At 36.9% G+C, this 25,485-nt stretch overlaps 2 protein-coding genes across 2 annotated transcripts; one reads left to right on the top strand and one right to left on the bottom strand.

Annotated features, from left to right (window-relative positions):
* Window positions 1-15,693: 15,693 nt before the first annotated feature.
* LOC129573327 (zinc finger protein OZF-like) lies at window positions 15,694-19,262 on the bottom strand. The gene is made up of 2 exons (XM_055453721.1): window positions 17,467-19,262; window positions 15,694-17,267 (listed from the first exon to the last, which is right to left on the bottom strand). Exon 2 carries the CDS (start codon window positions 17,262-17,264, stop codon window positions 15,897-15,899), a length of 1,368 nt encoding a protein of 455 aa, XP_055309696.1. The 5' UTR covers window positions 17,265-17,267; window positions 17,467-19,262; the 3' UTR covers window positions 15,694-15,896.
* On the top strand, window positions 18,922-20,852 carry LOC129573319 (G-protein coupled receptor Mth2-like). The gene is made up of 5 exons (XM_055453713.1): window positions 18,922-19,401; window positions 19,595-19,751; window positions 19,866-20,133; window positions 20,263-20,435; window positions 20,561-20,852. The coding sequence occupies exons 1-5, from the start codon at window positions 18,922-18,924 to the stop codon at window positions 20,740-20,742; spliced, it is 1,260 nt and encodes a 419-aa protein (XP_055309688.1). The 3' UTR covers window positions 20,743-20,852.
* Window positions 20,853-25,485: the final 4,633 nt, after the last annotated feature.

Genomic DNA, 25,485 nt, shown 5'->3' with positions numbered 1-25,485 from the left:
AAATGTCTGCTTCGTTTTACGACTGTCTGAACAATAGTAAGCTCACCACAGCTTACGGCATCGATCGACGCGATTGGTTTCATTTGTGTTGGTTAAGTTGGCAAGTGGCGCCAAATGTATACAGCATACGCGTCGCCTCCATTGGTAACTCTGTTTTGAGCAAACTCAAGGCTATTTGAAATGATTCTGAAAAAATGACTGTTAACTTCACGAGGAATTCTATTTTGCAAAATCAAATTCAGTTGAAATCATTTGGTTTTAGAAATACGATAATTCTGTCATTCCAAGCGAAAATTCGTGATGATTGAATATGGCTGAATGAGCAACAGACATTGGAATAGAGACAGTTTAAATTAAACTGCTGATATTTATCATCACTTCTACGAACTAAATGAGTTGCTTATAATTCATTGAGTGATGAAAACAATATAATAGAATGGAGATTGTGAAAAGATCGCAAGCGATGTGAATTAAAACAACATGTTGATGCTTGCATTTTGTTGAACATTCAAACAACAATTTCAAACCAACTCTAAACCAATGCAGATGAAAGACAGAGATGTTTCATCGTACCGCTTCAGAATTGCGCATTCGCATAAAATTCGTTGACATAAAAACATACAGTGAAACCTCGCAATGGTGGAATCGCTCAATTCCAATTGGTTTCCATTCTTGAAAGGGAAATTTCATGTGTTTCACTATTGAGAGTGATCTTATTGGAGCTTCTTCTAGAAACAGAAAAAAAATATTGACAAAAAACAACAACAAATTCATTCGATTTGTTCGCGATAAAATTTAAACAAATCAGTATCGGGAATTGTGCATTCGAAATTTCGGTGCAACAAATGCATTTGAATTTGATTGAAAAAAATAACTCATTTACCAGCTGGACATCAAAGATTGCGAATTGAAAGCAATGTGGAAATTGAGTAAAATCTGATTGAACTGAATCATGTTGCGTTCTCTTGCATTTCTTTTTTCTCCTATCGCACCGAATGCATCGATACCGAAAATGTTTGTGAATTGAATTTCTTCTGTGGCTCGTGCAAACTGCGATAAACAATTGAAACTGCATAGAATCATTCTAAATCTGTCATTCCATCCGTTAAACGTAGTTGTCCAGTTCGTAGATAAAAGAGGAGTCTCGTAAGCTGGTCGTGTTATTCAAAGTAATCGGAATGTCATATCTATGGGTGAGTTTGAGAGTAGTGTATGTGTATCTCATATTTCGACAATATTAAGTATATTTTACTTGTAGGTTTTGGAGATTTTCATTTTAATGACCAGAAATATCGAATTGGGATCTTCGTAAATTGTTTTGGTATTTTCAAACTGTACAAATGTGCCAAAGACAGAACACCCATATCTGTTGAAGTAAATAAATTGTTTTAAATTCCTTTGAGAGAACATAATCTACTTGTTCCAATACAAAATCAATTCAACATGCACTACTATCAATCTCACCCATAGATATCTTCTGAAGACTCAGCGAAAAAATCAATTCTGTTTGGTTTGAAAATTGAAAGCTGCAAAAAATATGCACTTTGTACCTACATTTGGAGTTGAATTTTCATTTTTTACTTTTTTCTCCATAAAAACGCACAAGTTCGATCAGATTGTAGAGCTGACTTTGTGATTACAAACATTTTTCAAAAAACATTTGGGGTTTTCGTTGTTCAAGAAGTTTACTGCAAAAATGAGCTCAAAAATGAAAGTCAACATTCTTCTCCTTTTTATTTCGCTATTTTAATTTTTTTTCTGTTTTGTTTCATTCAAAAATGGAGTTTAAGCCTAGTTCATGTATTTTTGGGGTTATAGAATATTAAATGTTGAAATAGTTTGAATTTTTGGAAATGAAAGTCGTTTGAGTTCGTTAGTTAGTTTTGAAAGGGAAATTATTAAAAGGAATCATGACGAATTGATTGTAAATATCTGTGGGGTGTTTGATTTATTTACTTCTTCCAACGGTGAACTGATTTCATGTGTCGATCGGCATTACCTTTTGTGGTAAAGCTTGCTGCACACACTTTGCATCGAATTCGCTCTGCGGTGTGATCTTTTCTCATGTGCATCTGCAATTTTTGTTTGTCTCGACGATGCACTTTACACAAATAGCATTGATACTGACGGTAGCCACACCTATCTTCATGAACTCCTTTTTCACCTTCGGTTGCGTATCCTCCGAAGCATTTGGAGCATTGGAAAGGGAATTTGTCGCTGTGAGCTGATGACAAATGTTGCTTCAGTTCAATCTGTTTGACGAATTGTTTGCTGCAAATTCCACATTCGATCGATCTTTTGGCTCCATGTTTTAATTGCATGTGCAGCTTCAAATAAGCCTTGTCAACAGTTTTGTAATGACACTGATTGCATTCGGAAAGACTTCGCTGGCAGGGCATTTCGTGTAATTGCTTATCGTCTAGTGAGGCAAATCGTCTGCCGCATTTCGCACATGCATTTGGCAGTTGATTGATGTGTGTCATTGAATGTCTTCGTAGCAGACTACTGGTTACAAACGATTTGAGACATATTGAGCACTCAAACGGCTTTGCTCCGCTGTGAATCCTCCTAGGGGGATTTAACTACGTGAAAACTTGTAAAAAAATGATATAAACGCGCACGAAATTGTTACATTCACCAGAGAACTTGCATGATTCCACTCAGTTGACAAGTTCCGTATTAAAACAACATGCGCGAACGCGCGCGAGTTCGTGTGCAAACTTGTAGCTGGACGACGCGCACACATCAGTCGTTCCATTTATTATATCTGGATTAACTTTTTCTTCAACACTTTCTCCAGCTCTTTAAAAATATTTCCTTTGTCCATTTTATAATTATATAAATCTTTGAACTTTTGGAAAGGATGTGAAAAATCTTTATACACGTAAACAACCGATTTTTAGCTTGAAACGCGTTTTAATTGTCAAATAACAACTTGAAAAACGCGCAAAACCATAAACAAACTTGTGTAAACTTGTGACCGTGCGCGTCAGTACGTACAAGGAACGCGTCGAACTCCCGCGAATCAAGCAAACTGGCAAAAAACATGCTGAACTCGTAAGAGTTAAATTCCCCTAGGAATCCTCATATGAACTGTCAAATTGGATTTCACCACAGTGTGATATCCGCAGATATCGCATTCGAATTCCTGGGGATCGCATAATCTTTCATGATCTATCTTAACTGATTCTTGTTCAAATCCTCGATTACATTTTGAACAACGAAATTGACCATGCGTTTCCTTATGACGGTTCAAATGAATTTTTTGTGTAAAGGACTTCAAACAAACATCGCACTGAAATGGCTTCTCTCCAGTGTGAGTTCGCAAGTGTATTATGAGTTCAGACTTGTAACCTGCCAAATGATTGCACACATGGCATTTGTGATTGTTTTGCTTTTTGGCCGCTCGATTCCTGGGAATCGTTCGCGCATTCCGTTGTCTGGAGCTTCCATTCAGTTTCTTTCCGCTGCCAACTGCTTGCGATGGTCGACCATCGATTGCGTCACCCATGGACTCTTCATTGTCGTCATCGTTGGCGGCACTCTCATTCACTCGTTCACATGATGCCAAGTCCGTTTCTTTGCCCGTCTCTTCTTCTCCACATTTGATTTCATTCTTCAACACATCGAAGTCATTGTCAAAGTCGACCGGTCCCTCGTAATTCGCACGATATCCTTCATCAACTCGAGGCCGTGGTATATTAATGACGTCGTCACCGTCGTTGGGTTCCTCTTTGATACCAGGCTCCTGCTTGACTTCAACCTGTTTAGACTTTGGCTTCCGCTTGCATTGTTTGCCACAAACACCTTTGAATGGGTTCATTATCTGATTGATACGGGAGAAATATTAGAATATATCGTCAATAAATGAATCAATTCGTTTGCGTGTGTGGCCAAGAAAACGTCCACACCAAATTCTTCTTTCTGTTTTACCTTATTTTTTTGACAATTTTCATGAATATCCTATCGACAAAAATGACAATTACAACAGAATCGAAAAATTCTCAAGCCCTACATCGAAATAAATAGTAAAAAACATTGAACACTCACATCTTTCAATGCCTTTTTGCTGCTGAACGTGGAATTGATTATTTTTCTGCGTATCGTTCCTTTCAAGATGTCTGCCCCCCTTTGTGACTCACTGAATAATGACAAGCTCAGCACAACGGATGGCGTCGATGCTGCCATCCACGCGGTTGCTATTCGTGTTGGTGACATTTCGTCAAGTTGACAACGTTACCGAATGCATACACTTCATGTCAATTAGTAGCTCTCTTTTGAGCAAATTCGTTGAGTTTAATTCGAAAATGTTCGTTAAATATTTTACTAAATCAAATTTAGCTGAACACGATATCGTTTGAAATTAGATCATTTTGTCATTCGAATTAAAAATTCTTCGTGACATGAGTAATGCAGTAAATGATTGATTGAATATTTTTTTGAGTCTTTGACAGCGAAATAGAATGGATGGGTGAAGATCACAAGCAATGTGAATTGAAAAGAAACTGTTTGATGCATTGCATTCCGTTGAACATTCATACCAACTACGACACAATTGGCCTTGAAAAATCCGAAATTGTATCACACGCAACCGAAATTGCCCACTCAAATCGAAAGTTGAGCTAAAGACACACAGTAAAACTTCGCAATAGTGAAATTACGTGATTCCAAATTATTTTCCGTTTCTTCGTGAAAAACTTTATGTATTTCACTATGGGGAGCATCTCTTTTTGCAAGGGTTTACTGTGTAATACAAACAAACAGTTGTCAAAAAACAAACTCATTCGTTCTTTTTATGTTAAAAAGGAAACAAGTATTTAATATCGCGAATGTGATAAATTCGTTTCGTTGAGCATTCATAAACATATGATTGGACTGAATCATATTGGACTTTCCTGCATTCCCCGCATCGCACTAAATACTTATTGGAAGCAACACACTTGTTCGAGATGAATGGTGAACGATCGAATGTGAGAGTGATATGCATGTATGAAATCACATATGAGGATAAATAATGTGCCGATTAGAGACTAAATTTATCGTTGACATTCCAGCAAAATGCTGTAGTTCGGCTAAAATTGAATTACGGCTAATGAAATGGATTTTATTATGAATTCAAGCTCAAAGGATTGCAAATCGAATTGATTTTGTGGCTTGCACAAACAATTGAATCGACATAGAACCACTAGGAAGCATTCCTTCACCTCTCTAGCATAATTATCCAATCAATAATGCCTTGAAAATGAGTCAAATTAGAAGATCGTGTTTTCGTTTGCTATCGAAAATATTTGGAGTGTGATTGAAGACGTCGCAAGAAATGAGGCTGTTGCACAAATCACATCTGGATATCAAATGAAATTAAACAATTTATTATTGGGAACTGTGAAAATTGTCAACCTATGAAACTTTCCATTCATCATAAAAATGTGCAACCTGGATTAGAACGCAACGTAGGGTATTTTAAATATATATAAAAGCTTTTGTTTCTTTCGTTAGCCGAGAGGAATTTTCTGCAAAAAAAAATCTCTGAAATAAAAGCCAACACCCTTTTCATCTCGTTTATATTTCGATTTATTTCTTTTTTGTTGATTCAAAAATGGAGCCTAAAACTAAAGTGGATTCATGATTTTTTTTTGTAGTGAGAAAACTATTGATAAATGTTATTTCAAAATGATTTCATATTCTTGAAGTTGGAGTTATTTTAAGTGAATCGAGTTATGCGTTCAATTAATGTATCTCAAATTCAGCTACGTTTTAATGAATTTGTGGAATGCGTGACCTAGTTCTTCTTCCAGCGGTGAACTGTTTTCATGTGTTGATTGGCTTGAATTTTACGAGCAAAGCTTGCTGCACACACCTTGCATTGAATCCGCTCTCCGGTGTGATCTTTCCGCATGTGAATCTTCAACATTTGTGTAGAACGAGAATGCTCTTTACACAAATGGCATTGGTACCGACGCCAGCCACAGCTATCTTCATGGGCATTTTTTGCATCTTCGGTTGCGTATCCACCGAAGCATTTGGAGCATTGGAATGGGAATCGTTCGCTGTGTGTTGATGACAAATGCTGATTTAAATCAATCCGTTTGACGAATTGCTTGCTGCAAATTCCACATTCGATCGATCTTTTTGCTCCATGTTTTGATTGCATGTGCCGCTTGAAACTAGTCTTGTGAACAGTTTTGTAATGACACTGATTACATGCGAAAAGACTTCGTTGGCAGCGAGTTTCGTGTGATTGCTTATCTTCAGGAGTGGCAAATCGTCGACCACATTTCGAACATGCATTCGGCAGTTCATCTTTGTGCGCCATGGAATGTCTTTGAAGATTAGCATTTGTTATGAATGATTTGAAACAAATCGAGCACTCGAACGACTTTTCTCCGGTGTGAGTCCGCATATGAATTGTCAAACTGGATTTCATCACAGTGTGATATCCGCAAATGTCGCATTCGAATTTCTGGGGATCGCATAGTCTTTCATGATCGATCTTGTCTGATTCGCGTTCAAATCCTTGACTACATTTTGAACAACGAAATTGGCCATGTGTTTTCTTATGATGGTTCAAATTACTTTTTACGGCAAAGGACTTCAAACAAACATCACACCGAAACGGCTTTTCTCCAGTGTGAATTCGCAAGTGTATTATGAGATCAAACTTGCGATCTGTAAAATAATTGCACACATGACATTTGTGCTTCTTTTGCTTTTTGGCCACTTGATTCCTGGAAATCGATCGTTTGTCTCGTCGTTTAGAGCTTCCATTCCGTGTCTTTCCGTTGTCGACTGGATGCGGAGGTTGAATGTCGATTGCATCACCAATGGATAGTTCGTTGTCATCATCGTTGGCCGCGCCATCATTCAATCGTTCACATGGTGTCGAGTTTTTTTCTTTGCCCGTCTCTTCTTCTTCACATTTGATTTTATCCTTCACCTCGTCGAAGTCATAGTCAAAGTCGACCGGTCCCTCGTAATTCGCACGATATCTTCCATCAACTCGAGGCCGTGGTATGTTCATGACATTGTCACCATCGTTGGGCTCTTCCTTAATACCAGGCTCCTGCTTGACTTCAACCTTTGCCGATTTTGGCTTGCGCTTGCAGCGTCTACCAGAAACACCTTTGAATGGGTTCATTTCCTATTGGATTCTGATGAAAAATAAAATATCAAGCATTAATGCAAATGAATCGATAGAATGAAAACACGTGTTTGTGACGTGTGTGGCCAAGAAAAAGTACACATCTAATATTTAATTCGGTTTTATGCAATGTTTTGACAATTTTCGTGAATATAACATCAATCTGTCACTTTTAGAATAGAGCAACAAATAAATAACACAAGATGTTCAGCACCTACGTTTATCGGTGTCTTTTTCCTGCTGAACGTGGAATTGTTTTTTGTGCGTATCGTCTTTTCCAAAATTTCCGCTTCACTCTGTGACTCATTGAAAAATGGCAAGCTCAGCATATCCTACAGCATTGATACTGCGATGCAAACGCTTGCTATTTGTGTGACATTTCGTTAAGTAGACAACGTCGCCGAATATATACACTTCATGTCAATTAGTAGCTCACTTTTGAGCAAATTCGTTGAGTTGTTTGAAGAATATTCGTTAAATTGTTGCGAATATCTTTTTTCATTGCCTTCGTAGAAATTAGTGTCATGTCTCCTCAACGTGAATTGTTCTTCGGATCAACTTAAAGAAATGAGATATTGTGTTCTTCTTAATTGAAAATGTACACCAATTTGAGTTCTACACACACACAATATTCCTTAAAGGCTGAGCTAATGCAATTCTCTGTAAAGAGTCAGATCTGATTGAGCCGATCGTAGTTTTTCTGCTGAAAATCTTTCAATTTTCAAACTTCTGCCGATACCTTCGAGATTAAATGCGGATTAGCAAATATCCCAAATAATTATGGCATCATCGTATGCAGAGACGATACTGTATACCTGTATTGGGATCGACTTGCTGATGGTCGACTAGATGTTTAGATAAGGGATGGCTTCTTCTCCGAATTTGCATAGCAAGAAATCTGCACATTCTGTCCTTAAAAACATCACTATAAATAGCTGAACCAATCAGCATTAAAGGCAGTTGTGTTTTGCATGTTGAAGTGTGTTTACTCTGACAATCTTTCGGATCCGAGTCACTGTATTCGTATAAGAACGATAATCAAACATATTCACGCTGTCTATACTCTATCTGTTAAAGTGTTCAATTCAAAACTATTTTGCTTTTAGCATAAAAAAAGTGAAAAGAACAACATTCAGCACTCAGAAGCAGCAATAATATTGTGTATTTGAATCGTTAGGTAAGTCAAATTCGAGAAAGATAAATAAAAACAAAACAAAATCTTTCTTTCTGCGTTGAAATTCCATGCGGAATGGACAAATATGTTTCTCTGCTACTAAATTCTACTTTTTAATCCAGAATTTAATTTTGTGTTTAAATTCATAGGTTTTTATACTGAGTGATGAAGTTCGATGAGCTCAACTTTGACTGTCTCGAATCGGTTCTCGAGTATCTAGACACATTCGAACCCGTGAGCATAAAAACGAATTACAAAAAAAATCGCCGATCAAAACGTAACATAGATTTGTCGGCGTAACATACCAGTGTACAATTTGTTCCGAATTGAACGAGTAACAAATAGGTGTTTCGCTTTGTTCAGCGACGTTTTTATAAGTCGTTTTTATGCGCACGGGTTCATTCGTCCATTGTGTTTAGTTGGCATGTGAACACATTCGTAACAATGAATTATGCCTGTCTGGCGAGAGAAATGGAATTTCAGTAGTCATCTAATGAACATTTTATTTTAATTGCGACTTTTCTGACTTCCACTTTCATATAAGCGATCACCAAATCCAGAGCATTCAAATGTCAATTGGTTTGGAATCAAATTTCGTGCCATGGCTTTTTGGCAACACAATGCTCTGCCGAAGCGGTGTGTGCGTGTATATGTTTCAGTCGCAACCAAATCGAACGCGTTGAAGTATTAGTGCGTTGTTTATCGATAGTTAATCTGATTTCAAAGTGTGCAATCACTGTTCACGAATTTTAGGTTAAGACATTCAACAATCCTTACTGTTGTTCTCTCTTTCGCACTCTCACACTGTCGTACACCCTTCGCACATTCCATAAATATTTTGCACTCAAAACTGAATTGAAAATGTTTGAAACGAAGAATGCGCGGTATGTCGCTCCAATTTTGAACGCACAGGAATAATTTCCAAACAGACTGAAACCTATTGAATTACTTTTTGGAATGACATGCTTTTTAGTTGTCTTCAAACGAGATGAATTGGAGTAGAAAAAAATCAGAAACGATATGAAGCTTAATTGCAATAGAAAATGATTTAGTGTTGAGAAAAGTAATCGCAACTCAGTTGATCGCAGTTGATCGTGTATTTTTTGCCAATATTTCCGGTTCTCGTGATCCATGTTTTTTTGGCCGTGTTCGATGCAATTTGAATATATCCAAAATATTGTGATATTTTCTGAAGCTTCAGCAAGAAGCGAAAAATAATTAGAAATCGATTCGAATCAAACAATTGAATAACAAGAATTATAAATAAAAGTTTAGTTGTGTTTTAGATAATGAGAACAATAAACGATACCCCTTGGAACTAAAACATTATCCTAAAAACGTACAAAATTCGATTGCTGACGACTTTTTCAACTCACAGAGTTGACTTTGTCAATGCAATACGTTTGTGGCATAGCCAAAAAATACTGCAAACATGATCTCAGAAATCGAAGACAACTTCATTCGTGACGAAGTAGACTACGTCTACATTTTATCTTTATTCAAATTTATTTCGTTTTTATTTCATAAAATGAGTTTAATTTTTAATTGGTATTCATGCAGTTTTACGTTAGAAAGTATAATAAAGTTCTTAAAATGAAAATGTCTGTGGTAAATCATGACTGGAGTTAAAGGAATTAATTTTAAGCTTAACTACTATTTAATGAAACTATGGAACACATGACCTAGTTCTTCTTCAAACTATGAATTGTTTTCATGTGTCGTTCGGCACTACACTTGGTGGCAAAGCTTGCTGCACACACTTTGCATTGAATCCGCTCTCCGGTGTGATCTTTTTGCATGTGAATCTTTAATTTGTGTTTGTCTCGACGATATACTCTACACAAATGGCATTGAAACTGACGGTAGCCACATCCTTCTTCATGAACCTCTTTTACATCTTCGGTTGCGTATCCTCCGAAGCACTTGGAGCATTGGAATGGGAATTGATCGCTGTGTGTTGATGACAAATGTCGATTTAATTTAATCTGTTGGACGAATTGTTTGCTGCAAATTCCACATTCGATCGATCTTTTGGCTCCGTGTTGTGATTGCATGTGCCGCTTCAATGCATTCTTGTCGACAGTTTTGTAATGACATTGATTGCATACAAAACGACTTCGTTGGCAGCGCGTTTCGTGTTTTTGCTTATCTTCTGGAGCGGCAAATCGTCGACCACATTTGGAACAAGCATTCGGCAGTTCATCCTTGTGAGTCATTGAATGACTTCGGAGAGCAGAGTTGATTGCAAAAGATTTGAAACAAATTGAGCACACGAATGGCTTATCCGCGGTGTGAGTCCGCATATGCAATGTCAAATTGGATTTCACCACAGTGTGATATCCGCAAATATCGCATCCAAATTGCTGGGGATTACATAGTCTTTCATGATCGATCTTGTCTGATTCGCGTTCAAATCTTTCATAACATTTTGAACAACGAAACTGAAGCTTCGGACCATGCGTTTTCTTGTGACGGTTCAAATGAATTTTTTGTGCAAAGAACTTCGAACAAACATCACACTGAAACGGCTTTTCTCCAGTGTGAATTCGCAAGTGTACTTTGAGGTTAGATTTGTCACGTGCCAAATGATTGCACACATGGCATTTGTTCTTCTTTTGCTTTTGCTTTTTGGTCGCTTGATTCCTGGGAACCGTTCGTTTGTTTTGCCTTCTGGAGCTTCCACTCCGTTTCCTCTCGCTGTCGACTGGTTTCGGTGGTTGGTCATCGATTGCGTTACCCATGGGCTCTTCGTTGTCATCATTATTGACAGCATCGTTCTCATTCGATTGTTTACGATGTGCCCTCTCGTTCTTTTCCACGACCGTCTTTTCTTCTTCTTCTTTGATTTCATCCTTTAACACATCGAAGTCATAGTCAAAATCGAACGGCCTCTCGTAATTCGCACGATATCTTCCATCAACGCTCGGCCGTGGTATGTTCATGACATTGTCACCGCCGTTTGGTTCTTCTTTAATCACCAACTCTTGCTTGACTTCAACCATTGCTGGCTTTGACTTGCGCTTGCAGCGTCTACCAGAAACACCTTTGAATGGCTTCATTTCCTGATTGATTCAGAAAAACAATGTCAAAAATCAATAGTCAAATTTTAAAATCAAGTATCAATTACCTAAAAATAATGAAAAGTGATTCAATTAAATGCAAACCACGTGCTTGATGCGTCTATTCAAAGAAAATGTGCGCATGAAATGTGCACTTGAAAGTTAGGTTATGTGTTACCAAATTTCATGCGTGTCTATTGCTTTTCATGATTTTTCATTTTTACGACCGAATCATAAAATTGTACACTCAAAAAATTATATTCGAATAAATGAAAAATGTTTAAGTCTTACGTTTGTCGTCGCCTTTTTTCTACTGAATTGTTTTTTCCGTGTATCTTTTAATATGTCTGCCCAACTCAGTGGTTATCTGAACAATGGCAAAATCGGAACAACACACAGTCTGTAAGCTACAGCATCGATGCCTACGGCTCATATACTTGCAAGCGTGCTATTTGTATTGGTGCCTTTCGTTAAGTTCTCATTTCTCAACGACGCCAAGTACACACACTTCATCTCCATTGGTAGCTGTCAATTAAGCGAATTCAGAGCTCAATTCAAAAATATCGGTTAAACTGATGTGGAATTTTTCTTTCTCAAAGTCTAATTTGTTGGAATAAATATTCCGAAACTAAAGATTTTGCTCTATTAAAATAATGATTATCCGGCTATTCGAATTAAAATCTGTGAAAATTGATTAAATGATATTGAAATGTTTAAATTTGAAATTCTACCGCTAACGTCATTAGACATTTGTCCGAAATAAATATCAATGGAAAAGACGAACATTTCGGTGCCTGCATTAATGCGGAATTCCGCATGGTAGAAACATTTAGAGTTGTCAAACAAAAACAAACTCTTTCGTTGTGTTGGTGTTGGTATGCAAACATATTTATGACAAAGAATTGTGCATCTCTGGCGAACGGAACAAATGCAATTTTGAATTCTGGCTCAATAAACGCATGGTATTTAAATGATAAGAAAATGCATGGTTGTACATGGAAATATAAATCACATTCGGCTACTGGACTACAAAGCATTGAACCGCTTCAAGTCATTCATCTATCTATTGTTATTGTCCAATCGATGGATTGAAAAAGAGTCGGGTTAGAAGACCAAGTTTTTATTTGGAATCGAAAATATCTGGTGTCTGAATTGTGATATTTTATGAAGAGTCGGCGAAGAATTTTGCAAACGGACAAGTAATTGGAGAACAACTCAAGTCAAATATTCGAATCATGCGAGTAATGAACGACATACTTTGAAGCTGGATTTTTGTAATTAACACTTACACACTTGATCATAGTTTTTTTACGGAGTTGTTTTCATCAAGGTAACACAGTTTCCAAAAAGCATTCGTTTCTTTCGTTGGTCAAGAAAATCGCTGCGAAAATAAACTCAGCAATAAAAAGCAACATTCTTCTTCCCTTTTTCTTTTTATTCCGGTTTCAATACATAAATTTCTGTTCTGATTCATTCAAAATGGGAGTTTAAATCTGAAGCAATAGTTATGAATTTTTATTTTGGCAAATTTTAATTGTTATTTGAAATTTGGATGCATGCCTATTATTACAATTCAAGTTCTTGGCGTGCAAGTTTTTTATTTGTATTTAAGCTGTTCATTTGTAGGAATTATAAAATATTGGTTTTTGGCTTGACTGCGACTTAGAAAATCTATGGAATGCATGATTTATTTCTGCTTCAAACGATGAACTGCTTTCATGTGTCGATCGGCATTACCTTTCTGGATAAAGCTAGCTGCACAAACCTTGCATTGAATCCTATCTCCGGTGTGATCTTTTCGCATGTGAATCTTCAATTTGTGTTTGTCTCGACGGTGCTCTTTGCACAAATGGCATTGAAACTGACGGTAGCCACATCTATCTCCATGAACGTCTTTTGCATCTTCGGTGGTGTATCCTCCGAAGCACTTGGAGCATTGGAATGGGAACCGGTCGCTGTGTGTTGATGACAAATGTTGATTTGAATAAATCTGTTGAACGAATTTTTTGCCGCAAATTTCACATTCGATCGATCGTTTTGCTCCGTGTTGTGATTGCATATGCCGCTTCAATGCATTCTTGTGGACAGTTTTGTAATGACATTGATTGCATGCGGGAAGACTTCGTTGGCAGCGCGTTTCGTGTTTTTGCTTATCTTCTGGAGTGGCAAATCGTCGGCCACATTTCGAACAAGCATCAGGCAGTTCATCTTTATGAGTCATCGAATGCCTTTGAAGATGAGAGCTGTTCACAAAAGATTTGGAACAAACTTGGCACTCGAACGGCTTTTCCCCGCTGTGAATCCGCATATGAACTGTCAAGTGTGGTTTATGTTTTACTCCGCAAATATCGCATTCGAATTGCTGGGAACTACATAGCCTTTCATGATTGATCTTGTCTGATTCTTGCCTAAATCCACCATTACATTTTGAACAACGAAACTGAAGCTTCGGACCATGTGTTTTCTTGTGACGGTTCAAATTAATTTTTTGTGCAAAGGACTTCGAACAAACATCACACTGAAATGGCTTCTCTCCAGTGTGAGTTCGCAAGTGTACTTTGAGGTTAGATTTGTCACGTGCCAAATGATTGCACACATGGCATTTGTTCTTCTTTTGCTTTTGCTTTTGCTTCTTGGTCGCTTGATTCCGGGGAATCGTTCGTTTGTTTCGTCGTTTGGTGCTTCCATTGTATTTCTCTCCACTTCCAACTGGTTGTGGTGGTTGACCATCGATTGCATCACCCATTAGCTCTTCGTTATCACCATTATCATTGGCAACGACACTGTCATCCGATCGTTCACATGGTACCGAGTCTTTGTTTTTGCCCGTCTCTTCTTCTTCACATTCGATTTCATCTTTGATTTCATCTTTGATGTCATCGAAGTCATAGTCAAAGTCGAACGGTCCTTCGTAATTCGCACGATATCTTCCTTCAACTCGTGGCCTTGGTACATCAATGACATAATCGCCGTCGTTGGTGGCCTCTTTCTTCATACCAGGCTCTTGCTTGACTTCAGCCTTTGCACACTTTGACTTGCGTTTACGGCGTCCACCAGAAATAGTACTAAATGGGTTCATTGTCTGTTTGGTAGAACAAAAAAAAATCAAACATGAATAAATTAATCGACTTCTTACAAAACACGTGTTTGCCACGCGTGTGTGATAGAACATCTACACACCAAATGCACACTTCTGGTTTATGCTATTTTTTCGCGATTTTCCTGGAAAACCAAATTCATATGCCACGGTTTCAAAAACAGAATGGAAAACTCCAATCCTAACATCGAAATAAATAAGAAAAAATGCGCAACACTTACGTCGTGAAATTTTCTGCCGTTGCCTTCTTTCTCGCTCAACGTGGAATTGATTTTTTTCCTGCGTATCGTTTTTCAATATGTTTGCCCCACTCTGTGACTCATTGAAAAATGGCAATCTCAGCATGTCCTACAGCATTGGTACTGCGATGCAAATGTTTGCTATATGTGCTTATGACATTTGGTTAAGTTGACAGTATCGCCAAATGTCAACTAGTAGCTCTCTTTTGAGCAAATTCGTTGAGCTCAATTCAAAAATGTCGGTTAAATTCATGCGTTACTGATGATATTTTACCAAATCGACACGACTTCCATGTCTCTGATCGGGAGATTTCTATCTAACAAAAACACATAGTTGTGAGATAGCAACAATTTCATTCGTTAGTTTATTTACATTTGAACAAATTCGTATCTAAGATCATCTATTGTTCATGTCTGGCGATCGCGAATGTGATAAATTCATTTTAATGTTATAAAAATCTAATTGGAATTGTATTGGGTTTTCTTATATTTCTCACATTGCGCTGAAAGTACTGCATTATTGGGCACATTTGTTTGAGCTGAACATCGAATGTGAGGGTGATGTGCATGTATTCGAATTATGCAATCAAATGTGGTTCGAAATTATTTGCTGAGTAGCGACTAACTTCTTCGTTGACAATCCTGAGAAATGCTACAGTTCAGCAGAAGGAAATTGCATCGAGGCTACTGAGATTGAATGTATCATGCGTTTGTACTGAAAAAGTAAGCCAATTGAAATGATGCAAAAATTTTGTTTGGAAATCAATTTAAAGCGAATATTCCAATATTAGGTATTACGAACAATATCACACTTTGAAATTGTAAAATCATCAGAAAAATATACAAACTCGATTAGAACGCAACGTAGTGGATTTTGTTGATAAAACACCTTTGCCAACAAAGCTTTTGTTTCTTTCGTTAGCTAAAAGGAATTTTCTGCAAAAATAATTTTCAAAATAAAAATAAACACAAAACACTCTTCTCTCTTTGTTCCAATTTATTTCAGTTTTATTCATCAATTAATGTCAGTTAAGGATGCAAAATATCAAGTTCAAATGACTGAAACAAAGGTTTTTCAAGTACATGAAATAAAAGTTAATGTGTCTACTATTCAGAAAAAGTATAGGTACTATTGTTACTACTTTGAAATTAGTACTAAGTACTTTCTAATAAACCTTGAATGTGTGACTTATTTCTTCTTCAAACGGTGAACTGCTTTCATGTGGAGATTGGCATCACCTTTACTGGCAAAGCTTGCTGCACACACTTTGCATTGAATCCGCTCTCCGGTGTGATCTTTTCGCATGTGAATCTTCAAAACATCTTTGCCTCGACGAAACTCTTTGCACAAATGGCATTGATACTGACGGTGGCCACAGCGATTTTCATGAACCTTTTTCGCATCTTCAGTTGCGTATCCTCCAAAACATTTGGAGCATTGGAATGGGAATTGATCGCTGTGTGTTGATAACAAATGTTGGTTCAATTTTAATTGGTGGACGAATTGTTTGTTGCAAATTTCACATTCGATCGATCTTTTGGCTCCGTGTTTTGATTGCATGTGCCTCATCAATGATTGCTTGTAAACAGTAATGTAACGACACTGATTACATGCAAATAGACTTCTTCGGCAGCGTGTTTCGTGTGTTTCCTTATAGTCTGGTGTGGCGAATCGTCGGCCACATTTGGAACAAGCATTCGGCAATACATCTTTGTGGACCATTGAATGCCTTAGGAGAGCAGACTTGGTTTTAAATGACTTGAAACAAATTGAGCACTCGAACGGCTTGTCTCCGCTGTGAATCCGCATATGAACTGTCAAAATGGATTTCATCACGGTGTGATATCCGCAAATATCGCATTGAAATTGATGGGGATCGCATAGTCTTTCATGATCGGTCTTGTCTGATTCTTGCCTAAATCCACCATTACATTTTGAACAACGAAACTGAAGCTTCGGACCATGTGTTTTCTTGTGACGGTTCAAATGAATTTTTTGTGCAAAGGACTTCGAACAAACATCACACTGAAACGGCTTTTCTCCAGTGTGAATTCGCAAGTGTCTTATGAGTTCAGACTTGTAACCTGCCAAATAATTGCACACATGGCATTTGTGTTTCTTTTGCTTTTTGGCCGCTTGATTCCTGGGAATCGTTCGTTTGTTTCGTCGTTTGGAGCTTCCATTCCGTTTCTTCCCATTGTCAACTGGTTGCGGTGGTTGACCATCGATTGCATTACTCATAGGCTCTTCGTTTCCAACATCATTGGCGGCGCTTTCATTCGATCGTCCACAAGGTGCCATGTCCTTTTCCTTGCCCGTATCTTCTTTTTCGCACTTGACCTCAACTTTGATCCCATCAAAATCACATTCAAAGTCGACTGGTCCTTGGTAATTCGCACGATATCCTCCCTCAACTCGAGGCCGTGATATGTTCATGACATCGTCACCGCCGTTGATGTTCTCTTCTTTAATCACCGGCTCTTGCTTAACTTCAATCGTTGCCAACCTTGACTTGCGCTTGCATTGTTTGCCACAAACACCTTTGAATGGCTTCATTTTCTATTGGATTCGTGAGAAACATAAAAAATCAAACTTTAACAAATGAATCAGCTCCATGCAAAACACGTGTTTTAAAAACTACACACCAAATGTGCACTTTTGTTTTACGCTATTTTCTGACAATTTTCATGAATATCAAATCAATTTGTCACTTTTACAACAAAATCATCGAAATCAATAAAAAAAAATTCATATTTACGTCGTAAAATGATCTGTCGATGTGTTATTGCTGCTGAAAATATGATTAATTTTTTTTCTGCGTCTCTTCTTTCAAAATGTCTGCCTCACTCTGTGACTCATTGAGCAATGGCAAGCTCAGTATATCCTACCGCATTGATACTGCGATGCAAACGCTTCCTGTGTGTATGACATATCGTTAAGTTGACAACGTCACCGAATGTATACACTAGTGTATGTCGATTAGTTGCTCTCTTTTGAGCAAATTCGTTGAGTTTATTTCAAACCCGTCCGTTAAAATGATATGAAATTTTGATTTTGCAAATTAATAATTTCACCTATACAAAAACCAAGTAAAAATACAAAAACGAAAATGAACGAAAATCCTTCAGAATTAGATCATTAACTCAAAGTTATACACAATGCAGCAATAGATACATACTGAAGTAGAGAAAAATGAAGATTAATAAGAAAAAGATGTTTTTAAGAGCAACAGACATTGAAATGGACATACGAAAAGAATTGAACAAAAAAAAATTGATATTCATTGAGTCATTGACAACGGATAAGCTAGCAAACGAATCAAAATTGGGATAGATGAGTATGCAATGAGATAAATTTCTGGTTCAAATAAACTGATCATCCCATTGTGTATTGTCTTCATAATTTCATTTAAGGTAAATATCTACTCAAAACGGATGCGTTTCACTGTTATAAAAATTATCATTTGACATCAGAACAAAAATCGCATTTTCATTGTATGTCTTCCTCTCCATAATTGTTAAGAATGTTTGATGAATGATCATTTTTGTATGCAGACTGCCATGCATAATTTTTGATAATTTAATATGCTTTGCTTTGGACACAAAGAAATTTCTTTTTTCTGACAAGAGCAAAAATATCAGCAATAAAAACATCTCCATGCAAAAGTATACGTGTTTTCGCTTCACATTTCACGCTTCAAAATATTCCAAATCAAAGTTGCTCTTTTGTGCTCACGCATTCATATCTGTATGAAGTCCAACTTGTGACCATATGACTGTCTGCCCAATTCAAAGAGTTCCACTTAAAACGCAGTTATTTATTTTGCGTAATCCATCGTTTGAACTCTGCTGGAGTCAAAATCATATCAATTTCACATTCCAATTATGAATTAACTTTCCTGACCTTTTGAACATAGTAACCGATCAACAATGAGTGTGACATATAATTTCGTTGGTATTGATTCATGGACAGTTTGAGTTTGAAATTCAGTCTGAATCAAACTAATATGTCAACCGACGTATTGATTAGTCGCAATGGAATCATTGTCAAAACTGTATCGGCTCATCAAACCATGAGCACACTGAATATTTTTTTCGGTTTTTTGAAGTATGGGAAAAGAAAACAAATTTCGGTTCAGTCCTACTACGTTTTAATCGAATTTCGACGAAGAATAACTTCGAAAATAAATAAAGAAGAAGAAATTATTTAGATCATGAATTGGTTCAGTGTGTGTTTATTAAGTCTAGCCATTAGTTTAACGTCTTCAAATAAGAGTGGTGAAGATTTAATCAATCGTGAACTACGTTGTGATTTCGTTGATTCAGTCAACATAACCGGTGGTATTGAACATCAAAATGGCAAGATTATATTCGATGGCATCGAATATTCGGAAGATCAATATGCAGCGATCGATTATATTTCGGAAGATGGTTTCAATCGCATTAGTGTTCGTGGATGTACTTGTAATATAAGGCCTTGTGTTCGACTTTGTTGTCCACATGGATCATTCGTTGAAAGTATGGAATTCGGCCAAGAAGTGGAATGCCGTGAAGACGAAACAGCAAAGAATCTTCTCACCGAAGTGCTGGATGAAAATGGACGCACCAATATCACAAATCTAGATCAACATTTTGGCTACGTTAATCGAATCTGCGACTTTCACTACTATGCAAAAAACTTTGTCATTACACATGTAAGGAATTCCTTGTATTCTTGATGGAAGAATAGCTTTGATTGACATTTTAATAGTATCGATTGAAAAACGTCTAAAAAATGCAAAAAAAACAAATTTTTCTCAAAAAATGCAAAGAAAAAGAAATGAAAACAATAGAGCATCAAATTAACTCAAATCTCATTTGAAAATGATGAAAAAAATTTCAATCCAGACAGGGCATGTTTTGGTTGACAATGAATTATTCAATCATCGTGAATATTGCATTAGAGTCACGCCCGGTCGAACGAAAGCCGTAAATATACAGGTGATGCTTTGTATGAAAGGAGGTCCAGATGTGCCAAGTACGAGACATTCCATTTTGCCCTACGGTAAGAAGATCATCAAACTTTCATAAAAAGCTCATAGTTGATACAAATATTGGGTAATGATAATATGACAAAGATACGAAATAATCTGAAAATACCATAATTTATCGTTTTTAGCGCTGTTAACGTCGATACCATTCTTGATTGCTACATTTTTGATTTACATTTTCATACCGGAGCTACGAAATTTGCACGGCAAATGCTTTCTCAGCTACTTGCTATGCCTGATAATGGTCGATACTTCACTCTCCTTGGCCGAGCTCGTTGATCCACAGCAAATGGAATGGCCCATCCGAAAGGCATATGGTATCCTCACCTATTTTGCTTTCTTCTCATCCTTTTTGTGGTTGAATGTGATCAGTTTTGATCTCTGGTCGAGTTTTCGGTAAGTTTTTGAGCGATATTTTCACACCTTTATTCTTTATACTTCCGTTAAAATTTTGTTTTTCTCCCATTTGGTTGTTACTATTCCTGTTTTTAATCCAATGTCAATTCTCAACTGCCGAATATTTAGATCCATCAAGAATTTTCGAGCTTTTTCGGAGCGAAAACAATCCATTTTGTACAATGTTTATGCCTGGACATTGTCGTTGCTAATAACCATTATGGCCAATGTATTGGACTCAATTGAATCACTTCCTGATTATCTACGCCCGGGCACTGGAGTCGACACGCTCTTTCTTAAAGGTTAGTCAAAGGAAATTGTTAGTCAATTTCACTCAATTTGGCTTCATTCGGAGCTCACAATTTTAGACTTAAGTGCAAAGAAGAATTAAAATGAGAATAAAGTGCAACGTTTGATGTCATTACAGAAAATTCAAGCAAAAAAATTACGTTCTACTACATCCCACTTAGCATTATTCTGGCGGTAAATGTGGTATTTTTCATTTTGGCTGCACGACGAATTCACAAAATACAACACGATGAACGGCGAAAATCGGCAAAAGGATCTAGTCAACGACAAAACCAGTTGATCAAAATGAAAAACAGGTAAATAGCTCGGTCAAAGTTCATTCGCATGCTATTCGCATGATTGTGTTTACTTCCGATTCATAAATTCATGAAAAACTTCTTTTGTTCCCAAAGTTACATGCTTTATTTGCGATTATTCATTTTAATGGGTGTAACCTGGATCATAGACATCATCGCTTTCATCTTTTCTGATGGCGTTGCTTCCGTGGAAAAAGACATTTGTATCTGTGCTCGAGGCATTATCATATTTCGACTTTTTGTGATGAGGCAACCTGTGTTACGTTTTATTAGGAAAAATATCCCTTGTAGTTGAAATACGAGCACGATTGTCAACACCAATAAGAACTGTTCGTAAGTTACAAATCAATTCAATTTTTTAAGTGATAAAAATCGAACAAATTTTTTGTACGAAAAAGCTTAAATTGGAAAAGATTTTTCGAAATTGACAGAAGCGGACAGAAGATATAGGACAATTATCTAGAAATTCATTTATTTTTCTCAGGAATTTTACAAGTGCCGAAATTCGAAGACATCATTCGGAACAAAATTCGTTTTGTAATCATTTCGAACAATCGATTGAAAGGCTAGTGGCAAAATTGTTGTGTTTGGACGTTTTCATCTTTGCTACATCACAGCGCCGTTCGTTATGAAGATCTAAATGGTATTTTAGTCGTTTACCTTAAAGGAAAATTCGTAAAATAACATATTTGCATATAGTTAAGATGCACAGACGGCCTTGTTTTCAAGAGCTGTCCCCGCGTCTTCGGAGAATTTCATTTTAGGTTGTTAGAAAATTTTCAGAAATAATTAAAAAAGGGTAAAGGCTGACGGAAAAATGAAGACAAAATTCAACATTTTTTTCTACACAGTAGAGGAATCTATTGTATTTCAATGTAACATCTGTTAGTGCTTGCTATCGACTGACCGTTATTTCCACAGCCAAAGTGTCTATACGATAGTCAATCGATTCTTACGATTGCAGGCACCCAAGTCTCTTTTGAAAGAGGGTACACTCTCTTTTAATTTTCGCATGATGCATGAATGAGCAAAACAGTGGAGAGAGAAAGAGAGAGAAAGAACGTGAAAGACTAGCCGTTCAAGACAATATTCTCTCGTGTTCTCTCTCTCTCTCTCTCCACTTTTTTTGCCCATTCATGCATCATGCGAAAGAATGAAGAGAGAGTGTACCCTCATTCAAAAAAGCACATGTCAGACTAGAACAGCTTGTTTTACATTCAGTATTTGCGTGAGTATATACAAGTTGCTGTTAGTAGTCGATTTTTGTTTATGGTTTTTTGTATCTTGAAAATAAGTAAACATTCGTACACCGTTGACAGCGAATTGATGCACCGTTGACAGCGAATCGCTGTGGGCAATACGAACTTTTTTCAGATAATATACGCTTATCTAATAGTAGATCACTGCTAACTCGCTTCATCTTTGGTTGTATACATTCGATTGATGTTCGAGAATCCCATTCCTATCACTTCTCTCGCTGTTGTCTCACAGAATGTACGCGCACCAATGGAACAGCTCCATATCACAGTGCTCATTAGTTAGAAGCAATCCTTTTTCCACTCGTTTACTCCATGTGTGCTTTTATACACATAACACATAACGATTGACAATACAGCGCAAAATGCTACCCTAACACATCGAATACGAATGTAAACAAAAAGAGAAAGAGTCCAACAACTCGCGCATACTGATAATGTGCTGACGATAGATAACAAAAGTTGTCACTTGCAGTGAACAGCAATAAATTGAATGGATTTATCGTTTAAATTCGAAATATTTGTAGACTTTCTATAAATTAATCAAAATTCTGTTCTGATGGATCGCATTAAACATCATATATTGAATCATTCGACAGTCATTTGCTTTTTTTTAACAAATTTCACCCCCAAATTAAACATTTAGAGTTTTTTCTCATCCAAAAATCGAAATCTTACTTCCCCACTAAATCGGTTCTCGAAAATTCTTAAACTAGCAAATTGAAATATCCATGTGATGAAAGGTACAACACTTGATTTTATTCTATGACTTTATGATGTTCGTACAGTGCACATAACGACAACTTAAAAAAACTAAACTTAGGCTAAGTCCAAGTGTTCGGCTATGAAATGTTTATTTATACGACTATAATTTTATGATTATGGGCTACTTCATCGTATAATCAACATCGACTGTGAGCTCCGAATATGAATCGCATTTCAATCAACATCATACAACAAAACCTCCCCAGCGATCATATGAAAAGCGTACAATACATGTACGTAACACCCATTGGTCCTGAGCATTGTAATCAGCTTTGTATTTGTGCGTATGAGCAGGCGATTTCGTTTACCGTTGTTGTGTGCTATATAAATGGCAAGGCTAAAAAAAACTCAAAGGCAGCTAGAAATGGCGATTGTGTTCTTTTAAGCGATTACTGTGCGTGATATTGTATTATGGCTGTAGTTGCTCATGCACATTCTGTTTCCAATTGATACCAATTCACCGGAAAACCGATAGCAATAACATGTGAACTGTGTAGAATTGAAAAAAAACCGAATTCATGAAATTGCTTGATAATATTTGGAAATAATTTTGACGCAGTTTTGTTCCACTCAATACAAATCGTGGAGTCATGGACGGCGATGCCAAATTTTCTGTTTAATTGTTTCTGAGAAAATCTCTTGAATTGGTGCTGTTTGTTCGGTGGGTGAATCAATATTCATTATGTGTGTGTGTGTGCAGTTCACATGATATTTCAATTTATCTATACACAAAAGCTTTCTATTTTGTTTTTTCATAACATTAAATTCTCGTTCTTCTATGCATTTGGATGCTCAGCTCTGTAACTAATGTTGATAATTAATAAAGTGTTGATTGATGTTACGATGCATGTGGATTTTCTGAACAGACAATTTCTACGGAATTCGATCGGTTTACTCTCCCTGATGAGAGTCAAAAATAAACATTGTTATTATTGTTTTATTAAACAAGTTTTAGTTCAATGATTCGACTGGAACTCACTCACCGGAAATAAGAAGGTAAAAATTGCAATAAATTAAAAATACAACCGCAATCCGTCATTTCTTGCTCATTTTTGATAAAGCAAAATTCTGATTTTTTCATTTTTAGATCAAAAAATGCGAATTCTCATCCGGAATTGGGAATTAATCGGTAAATTTTTGAGACAAAAATTAATCCTTGTTATGGCTTTACTATCGATAGACGCTCTCACTCATCTATCTTCAATGATATATTTATGTGGTGTTTTTGCAGGTGATGAAAGATCGTGTACGTGTTGTTTGCATGCACATTCCATTTTATCGGCAAACCGTCTCGTCTCAAAACCGATAGTCTCTGTTTACAAACACAATATACGCACCATTTAGAATGAGTAAACATCGATAACTTTGAGTTTACAACTCCGAGTCCACGTTCTAGAACGAATGTCGATTTTAACACTATGATTGTTCTTGGGGTACCCAGGGCCCCCAGCGAACTTTAAAGTTGAATCAAAGTACTAAACAGTGTATAAACCAACCGGAGTTATGTATCATTGTATAGATTGAACATTTCTCTACACGAATGAAAAAAAACATATACATATGTGTGAGTATGTGTAAAATACAGCCTGCCGCAAAACATGTTACGCTGTTGTTCTTGGGGGACTCCAGGGCCCCATGGCTATTTTATATTATAACTGGACTATGATAAGAGATATCGACTTGGTGTCTGTAGCAGTGTTGTAGACTGGTTTATGTACTACAACTTCGCCGTAGACACCAAGTCATTATCTCTTATCAGTTACGCGAAAAGCCGCGAAAACGTGAAAAACGCGAATTCATAGTTTCTCATTTTTCAAGGAACTGATAAGAGATAACGAGATGATGTCTATGGCAAAGTTGTAGCTCTAGTCGAGTACTACAACTTCACTACATATACCAAGTCGTTATCTTTTATCAGTTACGCGAAAAAATGATAAGAAAAAATTCGCGTTTTTCACGGTTTTCGCGGCTTTTCGCGTAACTGATAAGAGATAACGACTTGATGCTTGAAGCGAAGTTGTAGTACTTAAGCTGCTTCACAACTTTGGTATAGATACCATCTCGTTATCTCTTATCAGTTTCGCGGAATATGCGAAAAACCGCAGAAAACCGTGAAAAACGCGAATGTTTTCTTATCATTTTTTCGCGTAACTGATACGAGATAACGACTTGGTGTCTGTTACAAAGTTGTAGTACTCGACCTGCTCTACATTTCTGTAGTACAATTATAGTACTCGACCAGAGCTACAACTTTGCTTCATACACCATCTCGTTATCTCTTATCAGCTCCGTGAAAAATGATAAGGAAAAAACGCGTTTTTTCGCGGTTTTCTGTGGTTTCTCGCGTATTCCGCCAAACTGATAAAAGATAACGACTTGGTATCTTCGGCAAAGTTGTAGAACAGCTTGAGTACTACAACTTCACCATAGACATTAAGTCGTTATCTCTTATCAGTTACGCGAAAAAACGCGAAAAACGCGAGTTCTTGATAATCATTTTTCGCGAAACTGATAAGAGATAACGACTTGGTGTCTGTGGCAAAGTTGTAGTACTCGACCTGCTCTACATTTCTGTCGAAGAGGTAAGTCTCTTACTTCTTATCGGCTTCACTAAAACGAGGTGGGAAAATTTCGCGATTTTCGCGTTTTTTCGCGTTTTTCGCGGAGCTGATAAGAGATAAGCAATATTTGTTGCAACAAAATTATAGCAAACCTCGAGTATTACA

The sequence above is a fragment of the Sitodiplosis mosellana genome, unplaced genomic scaffold, assembly GCF_009176505.1.
Source record: "Sitodiplosis mosellana isolate CC-2019 unplaced genomic scaffold, AAFC_SMos_1.0 Smas_scaffold_6062, whole genome shotgun sequence".
Taxonomy (NCBI): domain Eukaryota; kingdom Metazoa; phylum Arthropoda; class Insecta; order Diptera; family Cecidomyiidae; genus Sitodiplosis; species Sitodiplosis mosellana.
Note: the sequence above shows the minus strand (reverse complement) of the source record. Positions and strands in the feature narration are given on the sequence as shown.

Bases quoted from the DNA above. Each gene is read 5' to 3' on its own strand.
- LOC129573327 (XM_055453721.1), bottom strand. From the start codon at position 17,264: ATGAAGCCATTCAAAGGTGTTTGTGGCAAACAATGCAAGCGCAAGTCA.
- LOC129573319 (XM_055453713.1), top strand. From the start codon at position 18,922: ATGAATTGGTTCAGTGTGTGTTTATTAAGTCTAGCCATTAGTTTAACG. The intron at 19,402-19,594 runs GTAAGGAATTCC...ATTTCAATCCAG, and splicing joins AAAACTTTGTCATTACACAT to ACAGGGCATGTTTTGGTTGA. The intron at 20,436-20,560 runs GTTAGTCAAAGG...ATGTCATTACAG, and splicing joins CGACACGCTCTTTCTTAAAG to AAAATTCAAGCAAAAAAATT.